Here is a 25826-nt window from a genome sequence, read left to right on the forward strand (position 1 = left end):
AAACATTTGAATGTGGAAGAACTATTTCAGCTGATCTTCCTCCAGAGTGAAGGTACCATTTATTTCAATAGCTTATGATGGGAAATGCCACTAAATGCTGTATGAAACTTCGACTACTATCAAAAATTGCTTGAAACCACATAAAAATATTTACTCTGATCATGAGCAAATATCCTCAAAAATACAAACCAGATTTGTTTTCAGCTGATTTCAGTCTGGAATTAAATATACTTTAAAACACATCTGACATGTTTTCCAAGCATCTCTAAAAGTCCCATGATACTAACAAAGATTATTTTTGAGTAATTGAAATTACGTGCTGTACGTTGACTATGATTGCCTTTCTAAATTTAGGTCTGCCACACTGGATAATTAAGCATTAATACCTATAGATTTCCCATATTAGGTTTTTCCCAATAGTGGCCGAAGCGTCTTGCTTCAACGTCAAAATGTAACGAAAAAATTTATTTATGCAAAAAAATATTTCTTTAAAATCCAAACAAGCTCTTTAAAAAAATGACAATGTGATTGCAGGTTCTAATCATACAGGACATTATCGCCGCTCGGTCTACGTGCTTTTGCCGTCACACTATCATCGGAAAATTGATTGCTTGACAACTTAAAAAATAAATAATTAAAGGGCCGGATCAGTATGGATATTTTCGGCACAAAGTGAAAGAGTGGGCGCTCAAGCACTAACAGCGAGTGATACACTCAAGCTGAGAAATGCGAGCGACCATCCTTCACATTGCTCAGATATCCGTTCAACTTCATCATTTCCAGCATAGAAGGCAACACAGCGACAAACGCTAGCCTCGGATGTCTCATCATTTCAGCAGCCTTTCACAGCTGCTGATCAAATAAGATCAAAGTAGTGTAAACTAACATAAAACATTCTCTCACACACACATTCACGCACGCAACCTTACGACTCTCGCACGCAAATAGGAAGTGACGTCGATCGTATTGAAGTGCATCATGGGAAGGATTTCCATGTTTAGAAATTTGTTCCCTGGTGACGTCATTCCACCGGAAGCATAGACTGGCCATCGCCTGATAGAACTGTGGTGACTGGTGAGTATTTTTTTTTTAAATTGCAGACGTCGGGTATTTGTTTTAAAATATGGTATTTTATAATCAATCTAGGACTATCTCACTTTTACGTTTTCGGGTAAACATACAAAAGACGCTAAAACGAGGACACATTGCTTAGTGAGGATTACATGCTCCACCCTAAGTAGGTTTCCAACGTATCTTTCCATTTGGCAGACTCCTTATCGGAGGTTATAACACAAATATGTGACTCAACCTTAATATTTGTTTAGGAATATTATTTATTCTGGTTAAAAGAGAGAATATGTTATCATTCACCTTTTTTTCTTGTCAGTGAGAAAAATCAAAGCCTTATTTTATTGTACCCTCGGCGAAATTTTCGGTAGCAGTGTCAGGAGAACGGAAGTGTTGGAATGCGCGAGCTGAAACTGATTTAGACTCATAAAATGTGTTAATAACTTGTCACGTATTGCCGTAGTGTTCGTTACATATATCTTTGAAACTATTAAAGTTTTTGCAATAATAAAATTCACTTACAATGTTACGAAGTATTCTTGACGTTTGCATGAAGGGGAGAACAGTCCTTGGTTTAGTTTCTCATGACAAGCAGGTAGAATACACCCGTTGTACAATTAATGGCCTTGTGAGTAATTATTACCTAAGTCTAATAGTGTAGAGCTATTAAAATATGGATATTTTTCCTTATGTGTTCTATTAATTGGTGATTTTATCTTTGATAGGTCCCTGGGTGCATCAGACCTTAAACGATGAGAGAATACAAACTTGTTGTTTTGGGAAGTGGAGGTGTTGGAAAAAGTGCACTGGTGAGTAACTACTGCTTCACAATTATAAACAAATTTCTCGTACACTTACATGAAAGAAATCTTTATACCATCTCTTTTTTTGTAACTTTGTGGTTAACATATTTAAGCTATGTGGAAATTGAATTTTTTTTTTTTTTTGACCAGTGAAGAACATGTGATGATTTTTTGGTTTCACATATTGGTGTAACATCAGTTTTTAGATAATAACATGAAATATTACAATGTATTTTATATAAATATTTAAATTTTATTTCAGACAGTTCAGTTTGTTCAGGGAATTTTTGTTGAAAAATATGACCCAACCATCGAAGACAGTTACAGAAAAGTAAGATTTAAAAAAAATTAATGTCATAATGTATTGTTTTAATTAATTTATTTTGCACAACACTATAAAACATTCATACTTTCAAGTGAAGTGTCATTTTTGTGGATATATACACACGCACACACAAACATACTATAAATGTTAGTGTTAGTATTGTGCTTATTGTAAGGAAGTGGAGCACAGTGTTCATTCTGGTAATATTTTTAGCTTGTGTAAAGATTATAAACTGAACGAAATAAGTAAAGATACCCATATAACTGATTCATATATCATCGTTTCTGTTGATAGCAAGTGGAGGTTGATGGCCAGCAGTGTATGCTGGAAATCCTTGACACTGCAGGAACTGTAAGTATCCATATAAATATGAATTGATGCAGTGTATAAGATCTTATCAGACAAACACGTGGGAAGAGTAGCGGTTATTTTTATTTCACGCAAGGGGCAAATTATTAACTGTTTTGCTTAGCTCATACATGTTCCTCACAGATTGTGCCAAGACGCTTCATAAGCACTTGGCTTTTGGTGCAGACATTGCGCTTTTTTCTTTCTGGCTCACAAGCAAAAGGTCTGTTTTTTAGGAGACCTGAAGAAATATTATTAGCACAAATAAATGTACAAAAAAATGTTAAAGTAACAAAGTTTTGTTTTTAAATTACTAGGGAAAAACAAAATTACTTTTCTTATAGCATTAAGTAGCAACAATGTCATATGTTGATAGGAACAATTCACAGCCATGCGAGATTTGTATATGAAAAATGGCCAGGGATTCCTGCTAGTCTATTCAATCACAGCCCAGTCCACTTTCAATGATCTGCAAGAACTGCGAGAACAAATCCTCAGGGTCAAGGACACCGATGATGTAAGTACTCACAATTTGTATGGTTTTGCACCCTCCCCCAACCACCAGCAGTTACTAACTCATTCTATCTGGTTTGATTGCTTTTGGCCTGAATATAAAATGGAAATGTTAAGGTTAATGTCTCTGCTTTTACTAGATGCGTAAAATCCTATGACTGCCTAATGTTATTTGAAAGGCTTTAAAAACTAAAGGGCTTTTATAATTTTGTTGTTGGAAATCCTAGTGAAAGAGAACAAAGGAGATCTGAAAGGTTCAGACATAATTAGGCCACAAGGCACACGTTTAGCATCAAAATTCCTATCAATGGTTAGTATACATTGAATCGTTTTATGTGATATATTAAAAGCAATATATTCCTCAAAATCCAGTCACCAAAAGTTATAAAAAGTATTTTTATCAACATTTAAAGTTATTCAAATTTGCTGTTCTTATGACGAACACTGCACATATTTTGCATCAGGTACCAATGCTCCTTGTGGGGAACAAGTGTGATCTGGAGGATGAGCGAGTGGTTGGAAAGGACCAAGGACAGAACTTGGCCCGAAGCTTCAATTGCGCCTTTCTAGAGACTTCAGCAAAAGCCAAGATCAATGTTAGCGAGGTGAGCTTTTACAAAGTCTTGCCTTATTGGTTTGAGAACATCAGCAAATAAAATGACAGTAGTACTTTCTTTGTACTCCCAACTTTTACTCCTAACTGTGTGTTAAATGTCTGTATGAGTATGTATGCCTGCCCTTGTGAGCGAAGACAAATTTCTGTCCTGGGTCTCCTCGACAGACAATAAAGTTTGTTTTGATTTGATTTGATTTTGTGTAGATTTTCATGGACCTGGTGCGTCAAATTAACAAGAAGAGTCCGGAGCAAAACAACAAAGCCAAAAAGAAAGGGTCCAAGTGTACTTTGCTGTAGAAATACCATCCGTAAGTTTTTTTTTCATTTCTGAGTTATCACACTACCATATGACACTATTTGCCAGTTTCAATTTTAAAACTTGATGAATCTCTAAAGTGATTCTGCATTCAGCATTTAGGTAATATTTTATTTGTTTTTTATATGTATTTTACTGCATTGTAACTTCTTTTTTTTTTATACAGCATCTTTTCATCTGAAACATCACGGCATCCAGTGGAAGAACAGCCAGCCATCTGTATGCTGCATCAACATCATCCAGGAAAGGGGAGCACTAAAATTGCTTAACATTTTCAGCCACTTTGCCTACTGTGGCAGGCTAATAGAAGTCCAGACACAGTCGCTGGGCTTTTACTGTCTCTGTTTTTGCCTTTCTTTTTTTTTTTCACCTTTCTATCCCCCATTCGAACAGCTTTATCACCCTCAGCTGCAGCCTGGATTACTTTAGTTATTTAAGACCAAATTCAACACAAGTGAACTGGTAAAGTGAGTAGTTGTCCTGGTCTTTGCTGACTTCACCTCCAAGTCCAGCAGTGGCCATGTTTCAGAATTGTAAGCAGCCATGCCTGGCAGGAAAAAAATATATAGACATTGGCTGTCAAGTCACCAGCTGCTTATAGCAGTTCTGTGGTTCTTTCGCACATCTTCAGCCTTTACCTCCAGAGAGAATTACAGGCGGGTGAGAAAAAAAAACGGTGTGGGTGGAGCATTGCTTAGCTGTTGTATTGTTGAATTTCCACTCGTTTCTCCACGAGATAACTGACTCATTGTGAAGGTCTCTTTTAAGACGAAAGACTGTTTTGGCAAACAAGGAAAAGGTTGTTGTACAAGCAGCCCTTTGAATTTTTGTCCCATTGCTTTCTTTCATCTCTTCAGTTCCCCACCACTCCTCCATGTGCCTGTATATTTATATAATTAATGCTTAATGCTACATCCTAGTTATTTTGGTATTAGGATAGCTTGGTTATACCAGGTTTTCATCTAGTCTATTCTACATTCAGTTTCCTGTCTGTTGTGTATTATTGTAAATTATTCTATTTTTAAAAAAATTTTTTAATAGCTCACTTTCTTTTTTATAAAAGGATGTTGGTGCATCATGATATTAGGCAAAATAGAAAATGTAATTTACATTTTGTGGTTTTGGTTTGTGCTCTTTGAGCTGGTTTTTCCTTGGACTGTTTCTAGTAAAGACAAACTACTAGGGTCAGTAAAACTCCCATGTGGATTGAAGAAGCAACTTTCAGCAATGTCTGAAACTGTTCATTCAGGGCTGTGCTTATTGAGCTCACATTGTTTCGCCTAACAACACCCTGCTCCAACATGCTCAGAGCTCAGTTGTGTACTTGGCATCTTCAGCTGCATGCTAGAAATGCTGCAATCTTTTCTAATTCTGCCAGCATATGGGCACTGACACTTACATCTCAGTATTGTTTTTTGTGTATGTTCACGCTGTGTATTTTAGCATGGTTCCACCTTTTTTTCCTTTTGGTGTAACAGGGAGAGGGTGCTCCCGTTGCATTCAGTCAAGGAATTGCACTGTTTTCATGTGCAGTCATTTGTGTTTCTTACAAACAATAGTAGTGTGTGGGTAGGAGGCAGGAGAAGAAGGTGTCATGGGCTCTTTCCTGACATCACTATATCATTTGTGCAGGGTTTTTTTTTTTTGGTTTAAAAAATAAGGAAAAAACAAGGGAAAGTTTAACTGCAGATAAAAGAAATGGCACCATTTTTCCAGAAAGATTAGTCTGATGAGGTCGTAATGGATAAAGATTATTTCTGTGATAGCTGCTTTTGAGAGGTACAATAGACAAAAATAAAATACACTGGTTGCTGCCATTTATACTGCTGGTGCTTAAAGCAGATTTTCATGTTTAAAATACTACCAAAACATTTGAAGCTCGAGGCCATGCTGTAGTTTCCAACTTGTTTTGATTTGACTTGCTATTAATTTATTTCAACAGTAGTCATGTTTTCATATCACTTAAATCGTCTTCTACAGAGTAGTTACCCCATCCATCCCTTTTGCCTTGCTGATATTGTAGTTTCTGTGCTTCACAATTTAATCATAACCACCTTCCCTTCAATCTTTTTTGTAATAAAATTTCACCTTTATAACAGCCTGCACATCACAGCCAACTGAGATGCCCAGCTGTCAGTCACAGATTGAGTTAACACTAGATGTCCTAACATAGATATGCACACATAAACTCTTATAGGAGCTAATGGCTTGGGCTTAAAATCCATTTGCAAGTCAGCAGTGGCAAAACTTTACCATGTTTTAGATTCTTTTCTGCTTATAGGATTATTAATAAGGAAAAACATTGCATTTCATGTGCTTTTTTTTTTAGTTTGTGCTTGTTCTGTAACACATAACATAAAAATAATTAACTCCTTTATAGAAACTGGTAGTACCCATGCACACAACTGTCCTGGGAGCAATTTTAGACCAGTATCCATGTTCATAAATTTTAAACAAATCTACAGACATTAAAGGGGAAAGCAAATGCCAGTCAGACATGGCAATAACTAATGGACAACTAAGAAATCGAAAAGGTCACAAAAGCTAATGCTCAGATGCAAAAGAAACTTGCAAAATTCAAGTTCCTTACTGCTGTACTCTCTTGATGAAATGCATGTATTTTCCATGTCACCTGGTCAAAAGGGTGGTGTGGTGGTGCAACAGTTGGCGCCTGTCACCAGTCTAGTGAGGGTTGGCTGTTCTGGGTTCAGCACTCTGACACACTGTTCTTTCTCTGTTTACTGGGCTTCCTTCATTGCTAGATATGGCTTCAGTAGCTGGCTCTGTATAAAACACGAATTTCCACCCCCACCCCTCACCTGGTCAAAAACCTGAAACTGCTTAGAGTTTCTGAAAGTACTGTTGAGCTCCTGTTGGTAATTGCATGCAGATTCCCTGGCGACAAGAGTTAAGGTAAGATAACGTTTGCCAAGTTCCCATTCCTGCTAAAAAGTGCATGGTTGGTTTAGACTGGAGGAGGAAGTTGCTGTGCCAGCCTGTTTGTAATGTGAATGCTCTATAGCTGCTGTCACTTCTAATGTGGTCATGCAGTCATGGCTGTACTGTAATGGAAGATGAAGGATTTTCTGGAAGAAAAGACGGTTCAAGAGTACAAGGATGTATGCTGCATTAGGGAAGTTATCATGCCTAAGATTTTGCAGCAATGTTTGCATCTGTAGCATGCTTTCATTTCATATGCATGGATTTTTTTTAAAAATTTGGGTATAATTAGCATGTAAAGGAATTTTCATGTCATATTTTGTATTTTTGAGAGGGTCAGCTTTTTAATCAATTTTTTTCCTTAAGCATTTGCATACTACAATTTTCAGCTGTGTTTGTACTATACATGGTTTGTCTGAAAGTATAAATTGTAAAAACATAACATAGAAGGGTTGGTTCCCACCTTTCCCTTGGTAGAAAGGAATACTTTAACAGAATACAATGTACTGGCTTTTCTAACTTGTTCTTGGGTTTGCATGAAAAGACAAAACTTTACCCAGCTGTTCACTGGGTAAAAGCAAAATATTTTTGTACCAGTTTCAAATGCCAGCTCAGAGTATGTAGATAATGTCATCTGTCATTTTGCACACATTGTCGGATGTGTGGGTCGCATATGACCACTGGCTGCCTCCTAGTTATATTGTATCATTTTCTGTATTGAAGACAAAAGACATAGTACACGCCTTGTGTACTCAGTGAACTTAGGGCATTGTGGGATTTCAAATCAGTGAAAAAAAATGACCACTCCTGAGATGTGTTCACCTCCGTTCCAAGCGGATAACACATGCACTGGGTTGGTTTTTTTTTTGTTTTTTTCAGCACTTTGTGTTGCCATGTACTGTTAATGATGTACAGACTTTTTTCCCCCCCCTATTCATTACTCATAATGCTCCAGCTCAGTTGCAATAAATTTTACAACAAAGAACAGATGTGCATTTGGTGTGTCCAAAACTGAATTTCACCACCTCATATAAAATGCCAGTTGTGAAGGGGAAATTTTTTATTGGGGACACATGCAAGTGCTGCACTCAGTTTCAATTTTCATGCTACTAAAAACAGTAATTTAACTTTTTCTATTAAATGCTTTGTACCCAATTTGCTTATGGCAAATGATTTTTCAAATCAGATATTTGCTGGCGCACAGAATATATTACCACACATGTACCTGAATTTTTTTTTAAGTCCTATTTTGCCAAGACAAAGAAAACCTATGTAAAATCCTAGGAATATTTTTTATCCTTCCTGACATTTTAAATTGTGGAGTTAAATGGGTAAAGGGCACGAGGACTTTTCAGTTATTTGCTTATCAGTACCATGTCAATGGGAAAGGCTGCACAGTTTTATTAAAAGTGACTTGCAGAAGGATGAACCAAGTACCATTCTAAATTTTAATGTACCACTTTTGTGACTAGGTATGAAGCTTGCTTCACAAAGAAACTGTACAGCAAGATGTCCATCAGTTCCAAACATTCCAGCATACTCCATGCTTGCCAAGAATCATTTTATGCTATTTTATTACAACAATATGAAGACAAAAACCCACAGCGATATGCACAACAATGATATCCACATACAAACAAAAGAAATAATAGCACTTCTTATAGTAACAACATGATAATGATGGCCAGTGCACAGGATAAGGAAGACAAAAGCAAATACATGTACAAGGTTGTTTTTTTTGAAAAAGTGATGATTGTTTTACTCCATGTTTGATAATTTTACTTAATAGATGACTAAAAGTAGAAAGAGGGGATGGGGGGTGGGAGAGACAAACACGCTTGTGTGGTATTGTTTACAGACAAAAGTAATAGCTGGAAATAATTTGGTTGAACCATACAATGTGACAACATCGACATGCATCTTTGCTAGTAGGAGGATCTTGTGCTTTATAAATGAAAAAGTACTTGTAAAAGGAATAATAAACAGTATGATACACTTTACATGTAATTTCTATCAATCACACTAATGACTTACATGCTCTAACATTCAAATATACATTCAAACACAAACCTGCTGGCATGCGCACACACATCTGTCGCACATTCTAACAGAAAATACTTTACAAATGCAGGATAGGCCTTGCATCTGAGGAAAACTATGGACTACCTGGATTTTATCTGTTCGATGTACAGTGAAAGTAGCATCCAGACAAGTTGAAATACCAAATAAACATCTAAAGATCAGGCATAACCACAACCTAGATTACAGGACAACATTATAGTGGCAGCTACTGTGCTGTTAGATAGATGAGTGGCCCAATCATAGTCGTTATTGAGCAGTTGATCCTAGAGAGATTACTGCAGAGCAGATCTTGGAAATTGGTGTATGGGGGAAATATTATACAGCGTTTGCATTTTTTTTTTTTCTTTTTGTGTGGTGGGGCTGAAAATAACATCCTTAATTTATTGCTGCCCTATGTCAAGTTTATTTAGTGAATACACGCTATCCAGTTTACCACAAGCTATGCACATGACTAGTTTAAGTGGGCTCCCATAGTGTGTGGCATTCCATTGTGAGTGATCATTTTACATGTATTATATAGGAGCTTAAAATTTCAACAGTATTAGGTGATACAAAACTCTTTTTAATCTTAACCAGTAGCTTAATTTATATTTGGGGAGGGGTATTTTTTCTGCCTTTATTAATAGGGGAAAATGCTTTCATTATATATAAAATAGAAAATAATTTCTAAAGATTGTCCAGTGGCTTTTTTCAATTGGAAATTTTTGAGTTTGTGAAACTTAACATTGGCAAATGGCAATTACATCTGTAATTACATTTACTCCATATAATAGCATTTAGCATTAAATGGTTTAAAATTTCACATCTACTGAAACAACATTTTAGCTTAAAACTGAATACACAACATACCCAATCTGCCTAAGGTGAAAGTTCTCTCTCACATTCATTCTCTCTTTTTAAATAATCCCTGATTTACAATAATAAAACTCATTGCATTTTTCTATTCCTTATAAAGAACAAAATTATTAAGGTTTTCATTTTTGATTTTCAAGAAGTCTTAAAAAACACTTAACATGAAAAATCATGTATTTCTGACCAACTGTTTTTTCTGAGATGCTAGCAATGGTATAGTTATTCATTATATGCAATGCAGCTATGAGAAGACTAAAGACTACATACTGAATTTGAAGTAAACAAAACACCATCAACATCATCGACACTAGCATCATCATATTCTTCACAAAATGTTTGAAATGTGTGAAAAAGAACTGTCTGGTAGCAGCTAGAAGGGAATGGCTAAAGATGTCTAGTGCTATAGAACATGCACAAAACTAGAAGCAGATAATAACTAGTTCTTGTTCAGAAATAACAGCCAACAAAATATACCTGGCTGGGACAATAAGCAGATACACACTTCTGATGTTATCACACATAAAACTCCCTTGCCAAAGTACAAACAATGAAACAGCTGTCCTGCATAACCATTAAAGAGATATAGCAACTTCTTTTAACACAAAATGCTGATGCAAATTTTTATTCTTACTTTCATTTTGAAGTTGTAAACAAAAGAATTGAAAATCCATTTTGACAACTGCAGGAAATAAGGTTTGCTGCTTAACTTTTTATTGCATTTACTTATTTTTTTTAAACATGCAGTACACTTAAATGCAAGGGTATAGATGCATTTATGTCATGCAAAGCAAAACAAAAACTCACGCTATTTACAAGCACACAACCTACTAATTGTTATAACTTTTATCTGCAGCATGTGTATGAATAAAAGTGAAGCACTGTGAAGGGTAAATTTATGTAGTTCACTGAAAACACACACCTCTGTAGAATTAAAAATCATATTTAAACCATGACATATATTTACATCACAGATTTTGAAACAGATAATGAAACTCTGCTAGTTTTCCACAGTTACCAATGTACAAATGATTTGGGCAAGAACAAGAGAAAGTAAAAGAGAAAGAGTATTTCACATTTTGTTAGGTTTAAACACTTTTTTTTACAATAAAAAGGAAAGAATAATTCTTTTAAAAAAAGGGGAAGGGGTGCAGAGAATAATACAGCAATAATCTGAACCCCAAAGTACACTGAAGGTAACTGGACTTGAAAAGTTCTAGATGAGAGATTCCTGAGGGAGTGCACATTGCATGCAGACACACCTTTGTGAACATTTTTTTATGATGCCAGTGTGAAGATCAATACATAAAGGTGAACATAAAAAGTATGGCTCATCCCCACATGACATCAAATTGCAGCAAGCACATTCAGCTTCAACGCTTGACTACCTTCAATAAGTAACAAAGGACACCATTAGTTCCTATCTAGGAGCCTCTTTGCACGACTATGGTTTAAAGATTTTAAGCATCATTACCCTAAAAAAAAAAAGGGGGTGAGTAAACATGCCAAGCATGGGCAACAGTCTGCAAAGTCCAGTGACATTGAGGGGAGTACACAGTGTTAGACGAAAAGATAGACAAGGCAGGAACTGTAAAACATGATTAAGCTTGCGAGATTGGCCTACAAGTGCCATCAAGACTTAACACAAAGAAGATAAGATGTCCTGACACAACCTTTGTTTTTCAAAACTTCTCTAGGAAGAGAGAGACAAAAGGAAATGGGGACATGAGTGTAAGTCGTCGCCTGCTTGTAATGGTGGTAAAACCACCACTACTGCCTTTCATGAGCATTTAGGTTTGTTAGTAGGGGCAAGCAAGAGTTCTTAACATCACCTTTTCGCATGATTCTTCTTCATCTTTACAAAATAGATGACAAAACCACCAGTTTGCTTTCTGGTAAACTGTTGTAGAAAATGCAATCAAAAGGAAAAAAAAAAAAAAAAAAAAAAGTGAAATAGTTATAGTTTTAAACCTGTTCCGGTTTACTTTTAATGCAAAGAGGAAAAGTGTACATAAATCTGTACACGCGTTATCCAAAATGGAAAGTGAATTTTTAAACCAACTTATTGCTCTTTAAAAACATCTTTTTTTTTGAAAAAAGTTTTACAGAAGATTTCTGCATGAACATAGACCATACCCACCTGGAAACATGGTTACAAGACAAACATCAATAAAAACAACAAATGAGGATTCTTCTGTCCTGATGCAAGATACTAAAAGGTATAAAAGGGTTGGAGGGGAACCTACAATGACAAAACACTGCAAAAGCAAAGACATCCATAACATCAACTATAAACACAGAAATAGAAAACAATTTCGACCTGAATAGCAATCCATGATAAAAAAGACAAAAGAACTAATAGTTATCATCAGAATTATGATCTTTTCTAGAACTGGATGTTTCTTTCTCCAGAAAAAAAGAAAAGGATCAATGAAGTGTGAAATGACTATTTGAACTTTTCATTATATTTTCACTGGCATTGTGTTTTACATTTAGACTATGTGCTTGCTAGAGAGGGAAAGAGGAGGAGCAGCAAGGTAAAGTTCATTACTCTGTACTTTCAGATTCCAGAGAAAAACAAATGAATGAGAAAAGATACATGGGAAATGGATAAATAACCAAGTGGATGAGAGTGAGATACCTGGTAATTTAGGCCTCACCTAAATACTGCACATATGCATGCACTCAACTAGCACCCTCACCACCACCATCTCCCTGCTCTGCTATTTTGAGCATTTAGCAAGCAACAGTTTAACCACGAACCCACAAGTTCATATGCTGCTACATACAGTTTCATACCTTTGCCCTCTAAGAGCAACCAGTTTATCTCAGTTTCTGGGACTCTTACTTCTTAAGCCCAATCTTCAACAACAGCCGTACAATGTATAATATTACAAATGTGAAAGAGAACCTGCTAAGACACACCCAGTACAGCCTGCCCTTGCAGTGCTCAACCTGATCATCTTGCTTCTACAGCAAACAAAACTCTCTAGCAATGCATACATTTTTCATTTCACAGAAAAAAAAAATTCTTCAAGCACTTAATTTTTAAAAAAGCAAAAAAATAGGAAAACTACAACATTAAATAATCAGTTTAAACATAACAAAGACCAAAGAAAACTTAACATAGGGAGGGAGTTAAAATATTAAGACCACAAGCCACAAAGTGATTATCTTCTTCTGTGTATACATGCACAAAAATTGTGCAAAGACTAGGGTGGATTGTTCAACCTGTGCATTGTACTTCTTCTTGGTGATTCTGTGACGAGGCAGGTGGCACAAAGCTAAGTAAACAAACAGCAGCAAGTGGATGTCAGTGACGACTGGCACAAATCATTTAATGCCTCAAAGTTCAGCATTCAGTTGAAGGTGGCACAAGGCAGCGCTGACACTGATGCTGCAAGGGACCTCATGCACCACATTTCTCGAACAGGTCAGCCTGTCTCCAGCATGCATGACTAAAAGTGGAAAGCATGTTCCAGGACTGACCAAGCACAGGACACCAATCAAAGGATGAAGCAGCATGCTAACACTGGAATGGTACCAGAAGAAAAATGATGCCCGTACCAATGGACTAAACACAAGGAATCTACGTGAATCATGAAAACATTGTAAAATGATCAACATCAATGGTCTCTCATTGTTCATGGCCTGAGTTTTAGTCATATGAAGTCTGTTCATCCAGAGATGATCAGACCACAACAGGGAAAAAGGAGAACCCTTGATGAAATGCCACACCGATACAACAATTCATATTTTACCATGACTTTCAGCTTTTCCTCTATGCCTCCTGCATGATATCAAAGTGAATGCAACCTATCACTGTACTCTCCTGGTCAGTTTCCACTAGAGGGGGGCATGCCAGCTCCTGGTCCTGACAGGTGAGCTCCCATGGCTGCCATGTGCCCCATGGCTGAGAGTGGCCCACCAGGTGCCCCTGGGCCATGCTGCATGGGATAGTGCTGACCCATCATTGAAGACGGCATCACTGGCATGAACATGGGATTGGACATGCCAAGCATGGGGGACAGCCCTGCATAGCCCAGTGACATTGGAGAGTAGCCATACATAGCATTGGACGAGGACTGCATGGATGCATGAGGCAGGCCACTCATGCTGCTGCTGCTGTTGCCAAATCCCCCACCACTGCCCATTCCTGAGCTGCCACTCGCACTGGTCACTCCAGGCATGCTCATAGCATTGCCATCAGGTGAGCCAGCACTCAGGCCACCCCCACCAATAGAATTGGAGATGCTGCTGCTAGCACTTTGCTGATCTGTCAAGGTGCGTTCAGGGCTGTCTTCCAGCAGGGCGCGGAAACTGCCCATGGTCTCCTGTCCCTGCCCGAATCCGAAACCTCCAGCGCTGCTTCCACTACTGCTGAAGCTGTTTCCGCTTCCAGTGCCCAGTCCCTGACTGAATGGATGGCCCATGAACCCTGGGTGGAAGCTGGGTATAAATGAATAGGACGCAGGCATACCCAGCCCCTGGCTCATCATGGAGAAGTTGCTTTGAGGAGATGGATGCATCCCAAAAGGAGTGAATCCATGATGGAAGTATGAATGGCCCATGGGGGTGAAGGCTGAGTGAGGAGACTGATATGAAGATGAGGAGGAAGAGGAGGATGAGGGAGGGCCAGACATCCCCCCCATTCCCTGGCTGTGGTGAGACCCTGACGAGCTTCCTCCACCAATCTCAGGCCACCAGTTGTCGTAGCGACCATCCTGATGCTGTGCCTGTGGATGTGCAACAGTCTGTTGCTGTGATGGTGGTGGCTGCGAAGGTGGCTGCTGTTGCTGTGGCTGTTGCTGGTCATGCTGCTGCTGCATTGGGTGATGCTGTTGCTGAGACTGTGGAGGTGTTGGAGACTTCTTTGGATTAAGTCCCTCTGATGATTTACTGGTAGGCAGGTCACCTAGACAACAAAATCAACAGCTTTCAGGTATAAATTTCTTATTAACCCATCTTTCCAGCATTTTCAATGTCTGTACATGATGACTAGAATTTTGATTAATCTGACTTTTTATCTTGATATTGAATGTTTTAATGAGTTTGGATGTGGACTAATGTATCCCCCGCCCCACAAAAAAAAAAAAAAAAAAAAAAACACAACAAAAAAATATAATAATGCAGACTTGATGTTGGAAAAAATAAGTTACATAGTTTACAATTGTGCTATTTTTAAAATGAAAAATGCTTTTTAAGAAATCTTTGTTAATTATGTAATAAAGTATAGAAAGGCCAAACACAGAATTTAGCTACATCCATGCAAAAACAAATACGAAAGCCATGGTTGCATGATGTACCATCATTTTATAAACACAAAGATCATGACTTCCTATGGTTTTACTGACCACTGCAAATATATGAACTGAATTAAGGGTGTGCACAAGAAAAACCGTGCACACTGAACTGGCCATACCTACCTTTTAAAGTGTTTTATAAATTAGGAGAATTTTTTTTTATAGTAAAGCATGGTAAGATAACAAATATATAACAGGGATACTTCTTGGGGTTTTTGTTTTAACTTTAACTTACTCTCTGCTGACTATCAACAGAAACATTTTGATATCTCTTCACTGACTTTACCACATTTAACTTCAGTATCATGTGTTGGCTTATTTGTCATCTCAAGATCAAAGAAGGTGTGTGCAAGTGACCTTTAATTCATGGTTAAAGTTTTTCTAGAAATATTACCCAAGTGAAGCAATCTTGCTAACATTAGAAGCTTTAAAAAAAAACCCAACAAAAAAAAAAAAAAAACCCAACAAAAAAAAAAAAAAAGCCCAACAAAATCCAACACTAATCTCTTCTCATTTCTTTCTCTTGTTGCAGATGTATCTGGCTTGCAGTAATTGCCATCAAACCCCGATGCTACAAACATACGTGAATACAGCTTTGTCATTAAACATAATGTGGACCTTGTGTGCATGGTTTTGTTTGTTGGCATGTTTTCACTTGATCCATATTTTATAACAAGTTCAAGCATTATGAAAAGAAACTGCACTCTTTAAATGCAGCTCAGTCTAGAAAACATATCTTCCTGGTGGATCCATTGCTGGCTACCTGATCTCAGTAATGAAGATTCTGCATTTATGCATCCTGTTAATCATTTTATTCCTACCCATGTAAATAGTTCTGGAAACTACTCCTCACACCAAAAAGAATGTATATTAAAGAAAAAAAAACAATTTAATTTTGTTAACACCAATCCCAATGATTTCAGATGATGAGCCAAAAGTAGGTCTAGCACTGAACAAGTCATGGTACTCTTAAGACATTGGTGCTAATCAGAATTTGTGTTACTGTGTCATAGTGTCAGGGACAGGCTCCAGGAATTTTATAATATTGATAGATGACATTTCAAGCATCTAAGAAACTAAACATGACCTAATCAAGACTGTATACCTATTTCTGGCCTATACTGCATAAATTATCTATTCATTTTAAATGTCTTTCATTTCAGTTCTTGATCAAATCTTTAAAGAAAATTCCTTGCCAACAGAAAAAACTTGAGGCATCTGTGGAACACCCGGTGCTCCATACACACACAGTGCCCTTAAAACGAAACAATGAGATTTCTGTCCTGAGGACCAACATGGCCAATAGAGATGTAAGTCCGGAAACACAACAATGCCAAAGACAATTGACTGATGTGCAGAGGTGGCACCAATGATTCAACAGAACTGAAAACATGCTGGATATCGAAAGGCAGGTGGCAGCCATAAGTGTACTCACACCTAGGAGTAACTCTCTTCCCAAATCAATAAACATGTACAACAAATATAAACAAAACAAAGGCAAAGCACAACAAATAAGTTTACCAAAAATTGACAAAAAGATCTATGATGTCATGCACAACTTGAGCTGTAAAAGAAATAATTAAAAATAAATATTAAAACAGCAGCAGGGCTCCAATCATACAGATGGACACGAGAACATAATTTTTTTTCAAAATATCTTCTAGATACTTGAATAAACAATCAAGATCATAATGCTCAACTAACTGAATAGAAATAGTGACATTAACCAGCAGAGTTTAACAAAAATGAAGTCAAGAAAAGAAAAAGAAAAAAATCTGCCATGAGACAAGGAAGAAATGCCTTAATATTACAAATACACTGAGAAGAAAAGCTCAGTGATAGCATGGAAAGGAAATCACAAGGAAAAAATGGGTACTGAATATTACAAAAAGCAACAAAGAAGTCTTAAATTTTTAATGTTTTTTCACTGGTGGGATGGAAATAAGACAAATCTGCCATGAAAATTATTCTTATCACATTTTAATGCATACTAAATATACCTGAGGTAGCTTTAAATATAACAGCAGGGAAATGTAATTTTCAAATTATTTAGGTCAAGCAACAATGTCTTCCACAAAAGAAACTTAAACCATTAATTAATCCAAAAGATGACCAAACAAACAAACAAACAAAAAAAAACCCCAAACAAATCTTTAGCAGCAAATAAACAAAAGCCAAATACTTGTCCCATCTCTCCCCCTACTGCAACTTAGTCACATGTATAGACAGGAATAATGTGAAAATAAGACCATAGCATATTACCAACAGTGAAAACAGTGCATCAGACATAAACAACACTAACCAGTGGGAGGTCGGAATGCTGACGACATGGCTGGCTGATTACTGGATTCCTGTTCCTGCCCCTGGTTCACCGAATGGCTGCTGTAGGATGACGGCGGCACTTTCCCCATGCTGCTGGACGCCGCATTACCTGGTTGCTGGCTTGCAGCTGGCAGATGATGAGCAGCTGACGACTGTTGCTGCTGCTGTCCATGCAGCAGCTGCTGATGCTGCTGGTGTTGAGGAGGCAGCTGGTGATGTGGCTGGTTGAAGTCTGGGTATGACAAGGGCAGGGAACTCTGGCCCCAGGGCTGGTGGAAGTGAGATGAAGTCTGAGAGGGCAACAAGGGCTGTTGCTCTGACATGAAGTCTGGCATGGCCTGTGGGTAATGTTGCTGATGGTGTGACTGTGGCTGCTGCTGCTGTGCTTGATGCGTTTGTGGAAAACCAGGAGCTTGCGCTTGCGGTGGTGGGACTACTTGCTGTGAGGAAGCCAGTGATGGTTGTTGTTGCTGCTGTTGCGGCAATGAGCTTGTCTGTTGTTGCTGCTGCAGCGGTGGCTGCAACTGCGGTGCTGAATTTGTTTGTTGTTGTTGCTGCTGCTGCTGCTGCTGTTGCAGTGAACTCTGCTGTTGGCTGCCAAACTGTTGATCTTGCTGGCCAAATGGTTTTGGGGTCTGAGGCTGCTGGCTGGCTGGCAGGGTATGGCTCTGTGATGCTTGGCTCTGTTTTGTCTGGTTTGACTGCAGTGCAGATGCTGGTGGCTGTGGTACTCGTTTTCGCTTGCTCTTGCTTTGAATAGGACGTGGTGAGTCAGGATCTGTTCCCACTGCTGCAACAGCTGCGGTCTTCTGATTGCCAGGCTTCGTCTCTGGCTTGTGAACAATGTAGATGTTGCCTGTTGGCTTGGTACTCTCGATGCAACTTGCCAGGGTGTTCATGATGCCGGATGTGCCCACAGTGACCCTGCTTGACTGACTTGTTCCTGTGCTAGTGGAGACACATGCCTCAACACCAACAGTAGTGCTTGCTTTCTTTGTAGCAACACCATTCGGAAGTGAGGTGTCCAGCAACGAGCTGCTAGAAGCCTCTGAAGATGATTCTTTGTCTGAGCTTTTTGGTGATGACGACTCTGACCTGTCTGGTCTTTTTATTCCCTCTTCCACATCTTTCTCGGAATCATCTTTCCCTGATGATGGTATCTTTGCAGCATCATCTTTACTGTCACCAGCTTTGCATGCCCTGCCTGTGGAGATGACTTTCGCACGAGGATAAACGATGACCTCTACTGGTGGTTTTGGTGCTTTGCTGTTGGCACCCGGCCCTGATGACAGAATGCTTGCTTTGCGTGCAAAGATTTTATTGTGTGGGGCAGCAGGAACTACCTGAGTGATCTGTCCTTTCTTCAAAGCTTGCTGCTGAATTATGGAATTGACTGCCTTTGTCTGTGTGTATAAGCTGGCCAGAAGGCTGGCTCCTGCTTTAGCCCCAGCCCCACTTCCAACATCATGAGGGCTTTTCTCTGTCAGTTTGCCATCTGGCATCTTGTAAAATATGCGAGGAGGTGCACTCACAGTAGTGACAAGCGTCTTTGCCCCTAAAATAAAACAGATCATTTTCAGTAATAGGATTTATTTTTGCAGTGTCTGAAAAGTACAGCAGTCTGACCCATCAAAAGTATTTACAATGAAAACACAACCAGCCTTGCAAGTTTTGTGATTATTTTATGGCACCCACCCTCCCCTCCATCAAGCACTTTATAAAAGCAGTATCTGTATGCAATATTAAATATTCATATACATATATAGGTGCATGCAGTATAAGTATGCAAATACTGCATACACAAGCATGAATTATCTGACATTTACTTAACAATGACCTTAAAAAAACTTTCACAAAAGACTACCTTTTACTAAGTGTTAAATAAAAAAACTACTACACTAAAGTAGCAAATAGCTAAAGCAATGCAAATGTATAATTTCTCCACTAGGTTAATTAACTCTATGTGTTTTATTCCTTATGGAACAAATGTCATAAAAATTCTTAAGAAATACATTATGCATAATAAGGGATTAACTTTAACAATTTTAATAGGAAAACCAGTTTGCTCAAAAGTCTTATTAAATTAATTCCCTTTGACCTCAGGCACAATGATTTGTGTAAGGAAGTGTGCACATTTTTATAGCATACTTCTCACATTTAAAATGGCCAACAGTCATGTCTGTGCTAAATGATCATATTTAGATCATGTTTTACACAGAGCAGCTGTAACATTTTTTCCCCACAAACGTATAGAAATTTAAGCATTTGCGACATGTCACATACAAAACATTTTATGTATAAACTAAGATTTCTACTATTTCTACTACTGGTAAGCACAAAAATTATTGATGAATAATTCATCCGACTTTTTGGGGCAGAGCTTGTGCTATAATGTCATGACTTAAAGCTTTAAAAGAAGACTGTAATATAAACAAACTCTAAGTTGTAAGTTAGCTATTAATTGATCCACTACTGACATGGATTAATTGAAACATGCCCTACTCTAAAAGAGACTGACTTCTACTCACAAAACAAACTTCTCCATCACCACCATACCACACCCACACACATATTTGTTACATTAATCTCTGGTCACTTATGGCTATTTTCTTCACCTTCAAGGTCATGCAACAAAATACATATACATACTCTTATTTATATATATGTATATATAAAAGATTATTCTATAAAGTGAAAACATAGGCAAAGCAATTGTTCACATAACTAGAGATCAATTAATTTAACTAAAGATGTTTTGCATGCAAGCCTTCTGCAAAAATACCAAAAGGGACAAAAGCAAGGGTAACAACAAAACAAAAATTCTTCTTTGTACTGTACCAAATGAGATGGCTACGCAGAGTTCACCCTATCAGCTACAATTCCAGCGTTCCACTTCTTATTGGTCAAAGTTGACCCAAGAACAGGGAGCACATAAACTTAACAAACATCCCTGCACAAATGGGTGCAGGTGGTAAAGGACAAACTACATTGGCAGTTGACACCTCATCTTGTTTCAAAATGTGTGATTTATCTTTGATAAGGTTAAAGGTAATGCTAGACAACCAGAAATTTGTTCCTTGCCTACACGCGGAAGCCAGTTGCTGCATAGTTACAGCGTGAAGAGAAACTGGATGCATCTGTGAATTTTCTAAATGTTCTTCTACCGTTTGAATGGGATATGACACACTTTCTTCTATGTTCGGTTCTGGTTGCATATGTGCAACACCAGGTTTCCCTTCCTTCTCATGTGACTAGGTGTTAATTTAGCATCTTAGCTGTCAAAGAAACATGCACAGCATGTTATAATGGCTTTAGACATGTGTGTGCGCACGTGTGTTTTAAACTAGTTCTGATTCAGAGTTGATGTATAACAAACAGATGAGGGTTGGGGACACTAAGGACAACTTCTGCGGGACAAGCCAACTTGCTTCATACTCTTTCACTGAGTTTTGTCAGCGCATAATTGTCGTCTTACTTTCTGCAGCTACAAACTGTTTCTAGGAAGGTTCATCAATTTCCACTGTGTGTATGCATGTGTATGTATAAAGAGAGTAGTACTCACATCTTATGGCCATTGTGTGTGTAAGGATAACTTTAACACAGTAGGAGAGTGGACTGGGCAGGTCACCAGCCCCGACTTTGATAATTATTAATTACGGGATCTGTAGGGGATACATCTTGTCCTTTGTGTGTCAGTAGTGACACTCTGCTGCTGTGCTTGCATCATTCATATGTGTGTGTGTGTGAGAGCACATGGGTTTCACCTTGTGCAGCAGCGTACAGGAAATGGTATTAGTGCAATATGAACAAAAGGATAAGGGAAGTTCCTCTGCTGTGGTGTAGGCCCCAGTTTAGAGATCAAGAACCTTTGTAGGATTCTTACTCCAACATGCAAGCAGCTTGACCTGGACACACTTTTTCAGAAATGTACCTAAGTGTTAGTTTAGCTCCTTCAAGGCTCACCTGACCAACATCACACCCATTCACAATCTTACCTTTGTATAACTGGTTTTGTCAACTAATTAGTAAGCCTATTTTATTTTTGTTTTCCTAAGTGGACCTGCAGTGTCAGCTGCTGAACAGTCATGTCATCTGGTATAGTACGAAGAAGAAATACCATTTTTGGTAGTAAAATTCCTTTTTTTGAGAACTTCTAAATGGGAAGCTGGTAAGATTAACTCCACATAGCCATCTTGTAATTACTCAAAGAAAGGAATTTTACGACCAAAAATAGAATATTCTACAACAAATACATGCTACAAAACTTTATTCTACTTCTAATTATGACACATGGTCAACTCTTGCCCTTTACTCTCATATCTTTTATACAAGATGCATTAAAATGCGATACAGGAAGAGATACCTCATATTTGTAGAATAAAATAAATTTAAAATTTAAAATTTAAATTACTTCTGGGAAATCAGATGAGCAGCATTGTTTTTCTCCTTCCCCCCCCCCCCCAAAATCATGACCCAAAATTTTAGTCTGCCAAGCAAGCTTGGTTGTCACTTCAGGACAGATGTGGGCAAAACAGCAGAGTTAACAAAGCATCATTCATTAATTACAGAAAAGCACAAAACGGCTGCATGCTTACTAACAAACCTGTAGTGGCCGCCGTCACAGTGGTGGTGGTGTTTACACCTGAACTGACAGTTGATGTTGATGCAGTTCCTGTGGTCCCATCGCCATCCCCATTACCAGCCTTGGAGCGCACGGCAAACATCTTGCCGTCATTTGTGCGAATGTAAACCCCTTTTGGTGTCTTGATGACCAAAATTTTTTGTCCTGATGCAATTTTGTTGGGTTGTGGGGTTCCTGAAGATGTTGTGGTGGTAGTTCCAGGCAGAAGAATGTCTGTTAAAAAAAAGGAAGGAAACAAATGTAAAGTCCATTGAGGGACATTATATACACACACATAAACATTTATTCCTTGACACACTATATATACACATACACATTTATTTTTTCCTGTTTGGTGAGGGGAGTGGAGGACTTAAAAAAAGCAGAAGCTTTTGCTGCACGTCATAAATAGCACATATACAGACCTGTAGTCGTGATGACCTGGTGAACAGTCACCCCTGGTTTGACCACCTGAATGGTTGGCCTTGGGACTGGTGTAGACATCATGGGCCGGACACTGGCAATTGGACGAGACACAGGTCCTCGGCGAATATACATCCTAGGAAGGTACAACACAACTGTATGTTACTGGTCACTCTTCAGTAATTGAAAAAAAAATGCACATCACTTTAGACCATTAATAAATAAATTTAACAAATCTCAGCATTTTTAAGTCGAGTAAATAATTTTTTAAAATACTACAAAACTTTGTGAAAGACAAACATGACCATGCATTTTTCAAGTATGCATAAAATCTGACTTTATTTTTGTATGTTCACTGTATTTATGCCTTTATAAAAAAACAAATTCCTACAGTTCACAGGAAAAAAAGTGCACATCAATGAAAAAGTTCTTACTGGCTACCACCCCCAGGATAATACGCAGCATAGGAAGGGCGGCTGTATGAGATGTTCATTCGCTTGTCTCTTGCATAGCCTTCCTTAGCTAGTTGCTTCTCTCTCTTGCTAAGCCGCAGCTCTTTGCGATCGATCAGCAAAGACTCATGTGAGAATGGTTCCTAAAACAATCACCACAGAATACATGGGGAAGGAAAAAAGGTAGGAGAAGGGGAAAGAGAAAACGATGATAAAGGATATAGTTTATGCTGTCAAGTATGTCTGACAAAAATCAACTACATAATTCTTTAACATGATGGAACTCTACATAACCCACCACAAAAAAGGAATTTTTAAAAAAAAGATACATAATATTTTTTAAGTTTAAAAAAGTTTTGATATTGAATTATTAAGGTAGTACCTTAGTCAGCCATTGACCTTGTTTTTTCAAAACACTAACAAGCACAGCATCATCATACACATCATCGGAACAGCTGAAATCCAAGTATGGATGATCTTTGTCCTGGAAAGCAAGAAAAAAAAAAAAAACGTTTTTATTTGATCATCTTGGTCATGAATGGTTCTTAACCTGTTTGTATGTGTGCATCAGATTTTATGCATATGATCATGCAATGTGCACCTACCTCACTTTTAAGTAAGTTCTCCAGTTGACCCTTAGAAAAGTGATTGTCTGGGTTCATATCATCAATAACACGATCTGTAAATGCAAAACATATAACCATATAATCATATGACTGAACAAGAGCAGACATTAAGGTAAAGATTGTATAACGAAATAGGTAAGATTCTCTTAAATCTCTCAAGGAAGGGATTGTTGAGTGCTAAATCAGAGAGCAAAAGCTCTGATTTACTCATTATTTACCTGACATCCCCTGTTTGGTGATCTGACGATCATAAATATTGCGCTCTAGCGTATTCTCTGTAACAAGTCGATAAATGAAACATGGCTTTGTCTGTCCAAAGCGGTACACACGGCACACAGCCTGACAATCATGGCAAGGGTTCCAGGATGCATCAAGCACAATGACACGATTAGCACCTATCAGGTTTATACCAAGGCACCCAGCTCTGCAACATAAGATCAAGCTTTTGTTTAATACATAAAAATCAATAAATATTTAGGATGCACCATTCACTGATCTTTTGTATGAATATTTAACTCAAACAATTGCCAATCAACATATTTACCAAAAACAGAACTAAACAATACTAAAAAATATCTACCTTCAAACTGACATGTTTACATATCAATGTAGGCAAAAGTCATTAAATGAGACAGTAGAAGAGCTGAATAAATGTATTAGCTGATGAGATGTGCTCTTTAATATTTTGTGCAGTTCAACAAAATGGCACTCTAACCGAGTAGACAGAAGAAAAACCCAGGCAGTTTTGTTGTCAGGATGGTTGAACTCATTAATAAGTCGTTCTCTTTCAGTCCCAGAGGTGCTGCCATCAAGACCTGTCAAAAAAAGTGCAAAAATTGCCTTAATATTTATAGTATCATTTAGCGAGGAAGGTACAGTGACTGACTTATTATTCTGTATAGGATTTAGATATTTACCAACTCTATTCCAAGTTTCAGCAATGCACCTCTCCTCTGAGAACAAAATTTTATCACAAAACAAGGTGCACTTATTTTTTTAAGCTCAAAGTCAAGGAATCAAAATGAATAAAACAGTATTAACAAGTTATTTTGTCCAAACATCACTCACATAAATATGATAACAGTACTCACGTAAATATGATCTGCCCTTAGCCCAGTTTTCATCTAAGTCTGGCCGCGGCACTTTTTGTTTTGATAAGAACTCTTCTATTGTATCAAGCGTGGATAGACTTTGGCTACAAACAAAATGTGAAGGATTCATGAAGTAAAGCTTAATTTTCTCATTAGTTATGCCAGTCAACTATGTGCTGATCTTTCATTTCTTTCACTCCAAACACTTTCTTTAGCTAAGATACTTCTAAACTGCATTTCCCTTAAGCAAACCAAAACAATCTTTTCTTCATGCTTTCATTCAAGAAATGCATCCACCACTTAGTCGCAATTTTAGTGACTTCAGCAACACAAATACCTAACATAGTAAATAAATCAATGAACCCTTTTATGACAATATGAAAAATAAGACTAATTTTCTCCATTAAGGGAATTAAAAAGACAAAGGAGTTTACCTGAAGACCAAGATCTTGTCTCCCACTTTGAGACACTCTTCTACTATAGTATTTAAGATCACCATTTTAGGCCCATGCTCCATCAGGCCTGCCTCATATTCTTCAAAAGCATCCCCTACCTGTGAAAAAAAATTTTCAGTTAAAGTTGTTATAAAGCATAAAAGGTAATTTAATACAAGATTCATACCCACACCCATTCAAGAGCAAACTTTTTAAAATTTTTGTGAACTTTTTCTAAACTTATTTCATTAAGCACAGGATTTTCATCTGTCTACCTATCAACTTGGTCTCTCTTACAACAATACCCCTCAGCATGAAACTGTATGGATTTTCATTTATGTGCACCCGTGTTTCCCATCCAAAAAATGTAAGAGGCTTTTAGACCCGCAATTAAATTAGATACTGACCAGGTACCAAAAAAGCCCATATTTTTATCACTTCTGAGTGCAAGAAACTGCTTTATTTATTGGAGTTTTGTTTCATACATGTAAAACTGTGCCACCAACATCTAATAGCAAGTAACATCAAAATATCAATTTTAGTTTATTATAAAATAATTCTGCAATGATAACTCCAACCTAAACTTATATTTTCAGACCACCTTGTAACATTTTTCCTTATGTGTTTAGAGCAGTCTTATTAGCTGAAGCATCTCCAAATGCATCTAACATAATTCGTAACACCCCCTACCCCA

General features: G+C 37.7%; 2 protein-coding genes across 2 annotated transcripts in view; one reads left to right on the plus strand and one right to left on the minus strand.

Moving 5' to 3' along the window:
- Positions 1-997: 997 nt before the first annotated feature.
- LOC112572369 (ras-related protein Rap1) lies at positions 998-7914 on the plus strand. Its single transcript, XM_025252009.1, has 8 exons — positions 998-1074; positions 1794-1877; positions 2134-2202; positions 2491-2547; positions 2921-3061; positions 3522-3662; positions 3878-3981; positions 4156-7914. Exons 2-7 carry the CDS (start codon positions 1821-1823, stop codon positions 3968-3970), a joined length of 558 nt encoding a protein of 185 aa, XP_025107794.1. The 5' UTR covers positions 998-1074; positions 1794-1820; the 3' UTR covers positions 3971-3981; positions 4156-7914.
- LOC112572367 overlaps positions 7799-25826 on the minus strand; it is a 32125-nt gene continuing 14097 nt past the window's right edge. The window contains exons 13-23 of the mRNA XM_025252006.1: positions 25133-25251; positions 24699-24802; positions 24323-24422; positions 23826-24031; positions 23587-23660; positions 23364-23465; positions 22964-23124; positions 22532-22665; positions 22089-22340; positions 17466-19040; positions 7799-14775 (exon numbers count right to left, since the gene is read on the minus strand). Of these exons, the coding sequence (XP_025107791.1) occupies positions 13697-14775; positions 17466-19040; positions 22089-22340; positions 22532-22665; positions 22964-23124; positions 23364-23465; positions 23587-23660; positions 23826-24031; positions 24323-24422; positions 24699-24802; positions 25133-25251 (3906 nt within the window). The 3' untranslated portion in view covers positions 7799-13696. The remainder of the gene's footprint in view (positions 14776-17465; positions 19041-22088; positions 22341-22531; positions 22666-22963; positions 23125-23363; positions 23466-23586; positions 23661-23825; positions 24032-24322; positions 24423-24698; positions 24803-25132; positions 25252-25826) is intronic.

The sequence above is a fragment of the Pomacea canaliculata genome, linkage group LG9 (genome assembly GCF_003073045.1).
Source record: "Pomacea canaliculata isolate SZHN2017 linkage group LG9, ASM307304v1, whole genome shotgun sequence".
In the NCBI taxonomy this organism is placed as follows: Eukaryota; Metazoa; Mollusca; class Gastropoda; order Architaenioglossa; family Ampullariidae; genus Pomacea; species Pomacea canaliculata.

Excerpts from the sequence above, each read along its gene's own strand:
- LOC112572369 (XM_025252009.1), top strand. The coding sequence starts at position 1,821 with ATGAGAGAATACAAACTTGTTGTTTTGGGAAGTGGAGGTGTTGGAAAA. Across the intron at positions 1,878-2,133 it reads GTGTTGGAAAAAGTGCACTG|ACAGTTCAGTTTGTTCAGGG; the intron begins GTGAGTAACTAC and ends ATTTTATTTCAG. Across the intron at positions 3,663-3,877 it reads CCAAGATCAATGTTAGCGAG|ATTTTCATGGACCTGGTGCG; the intron begins GTGAGCTTTTAC and ends GATTTTGTGTAG.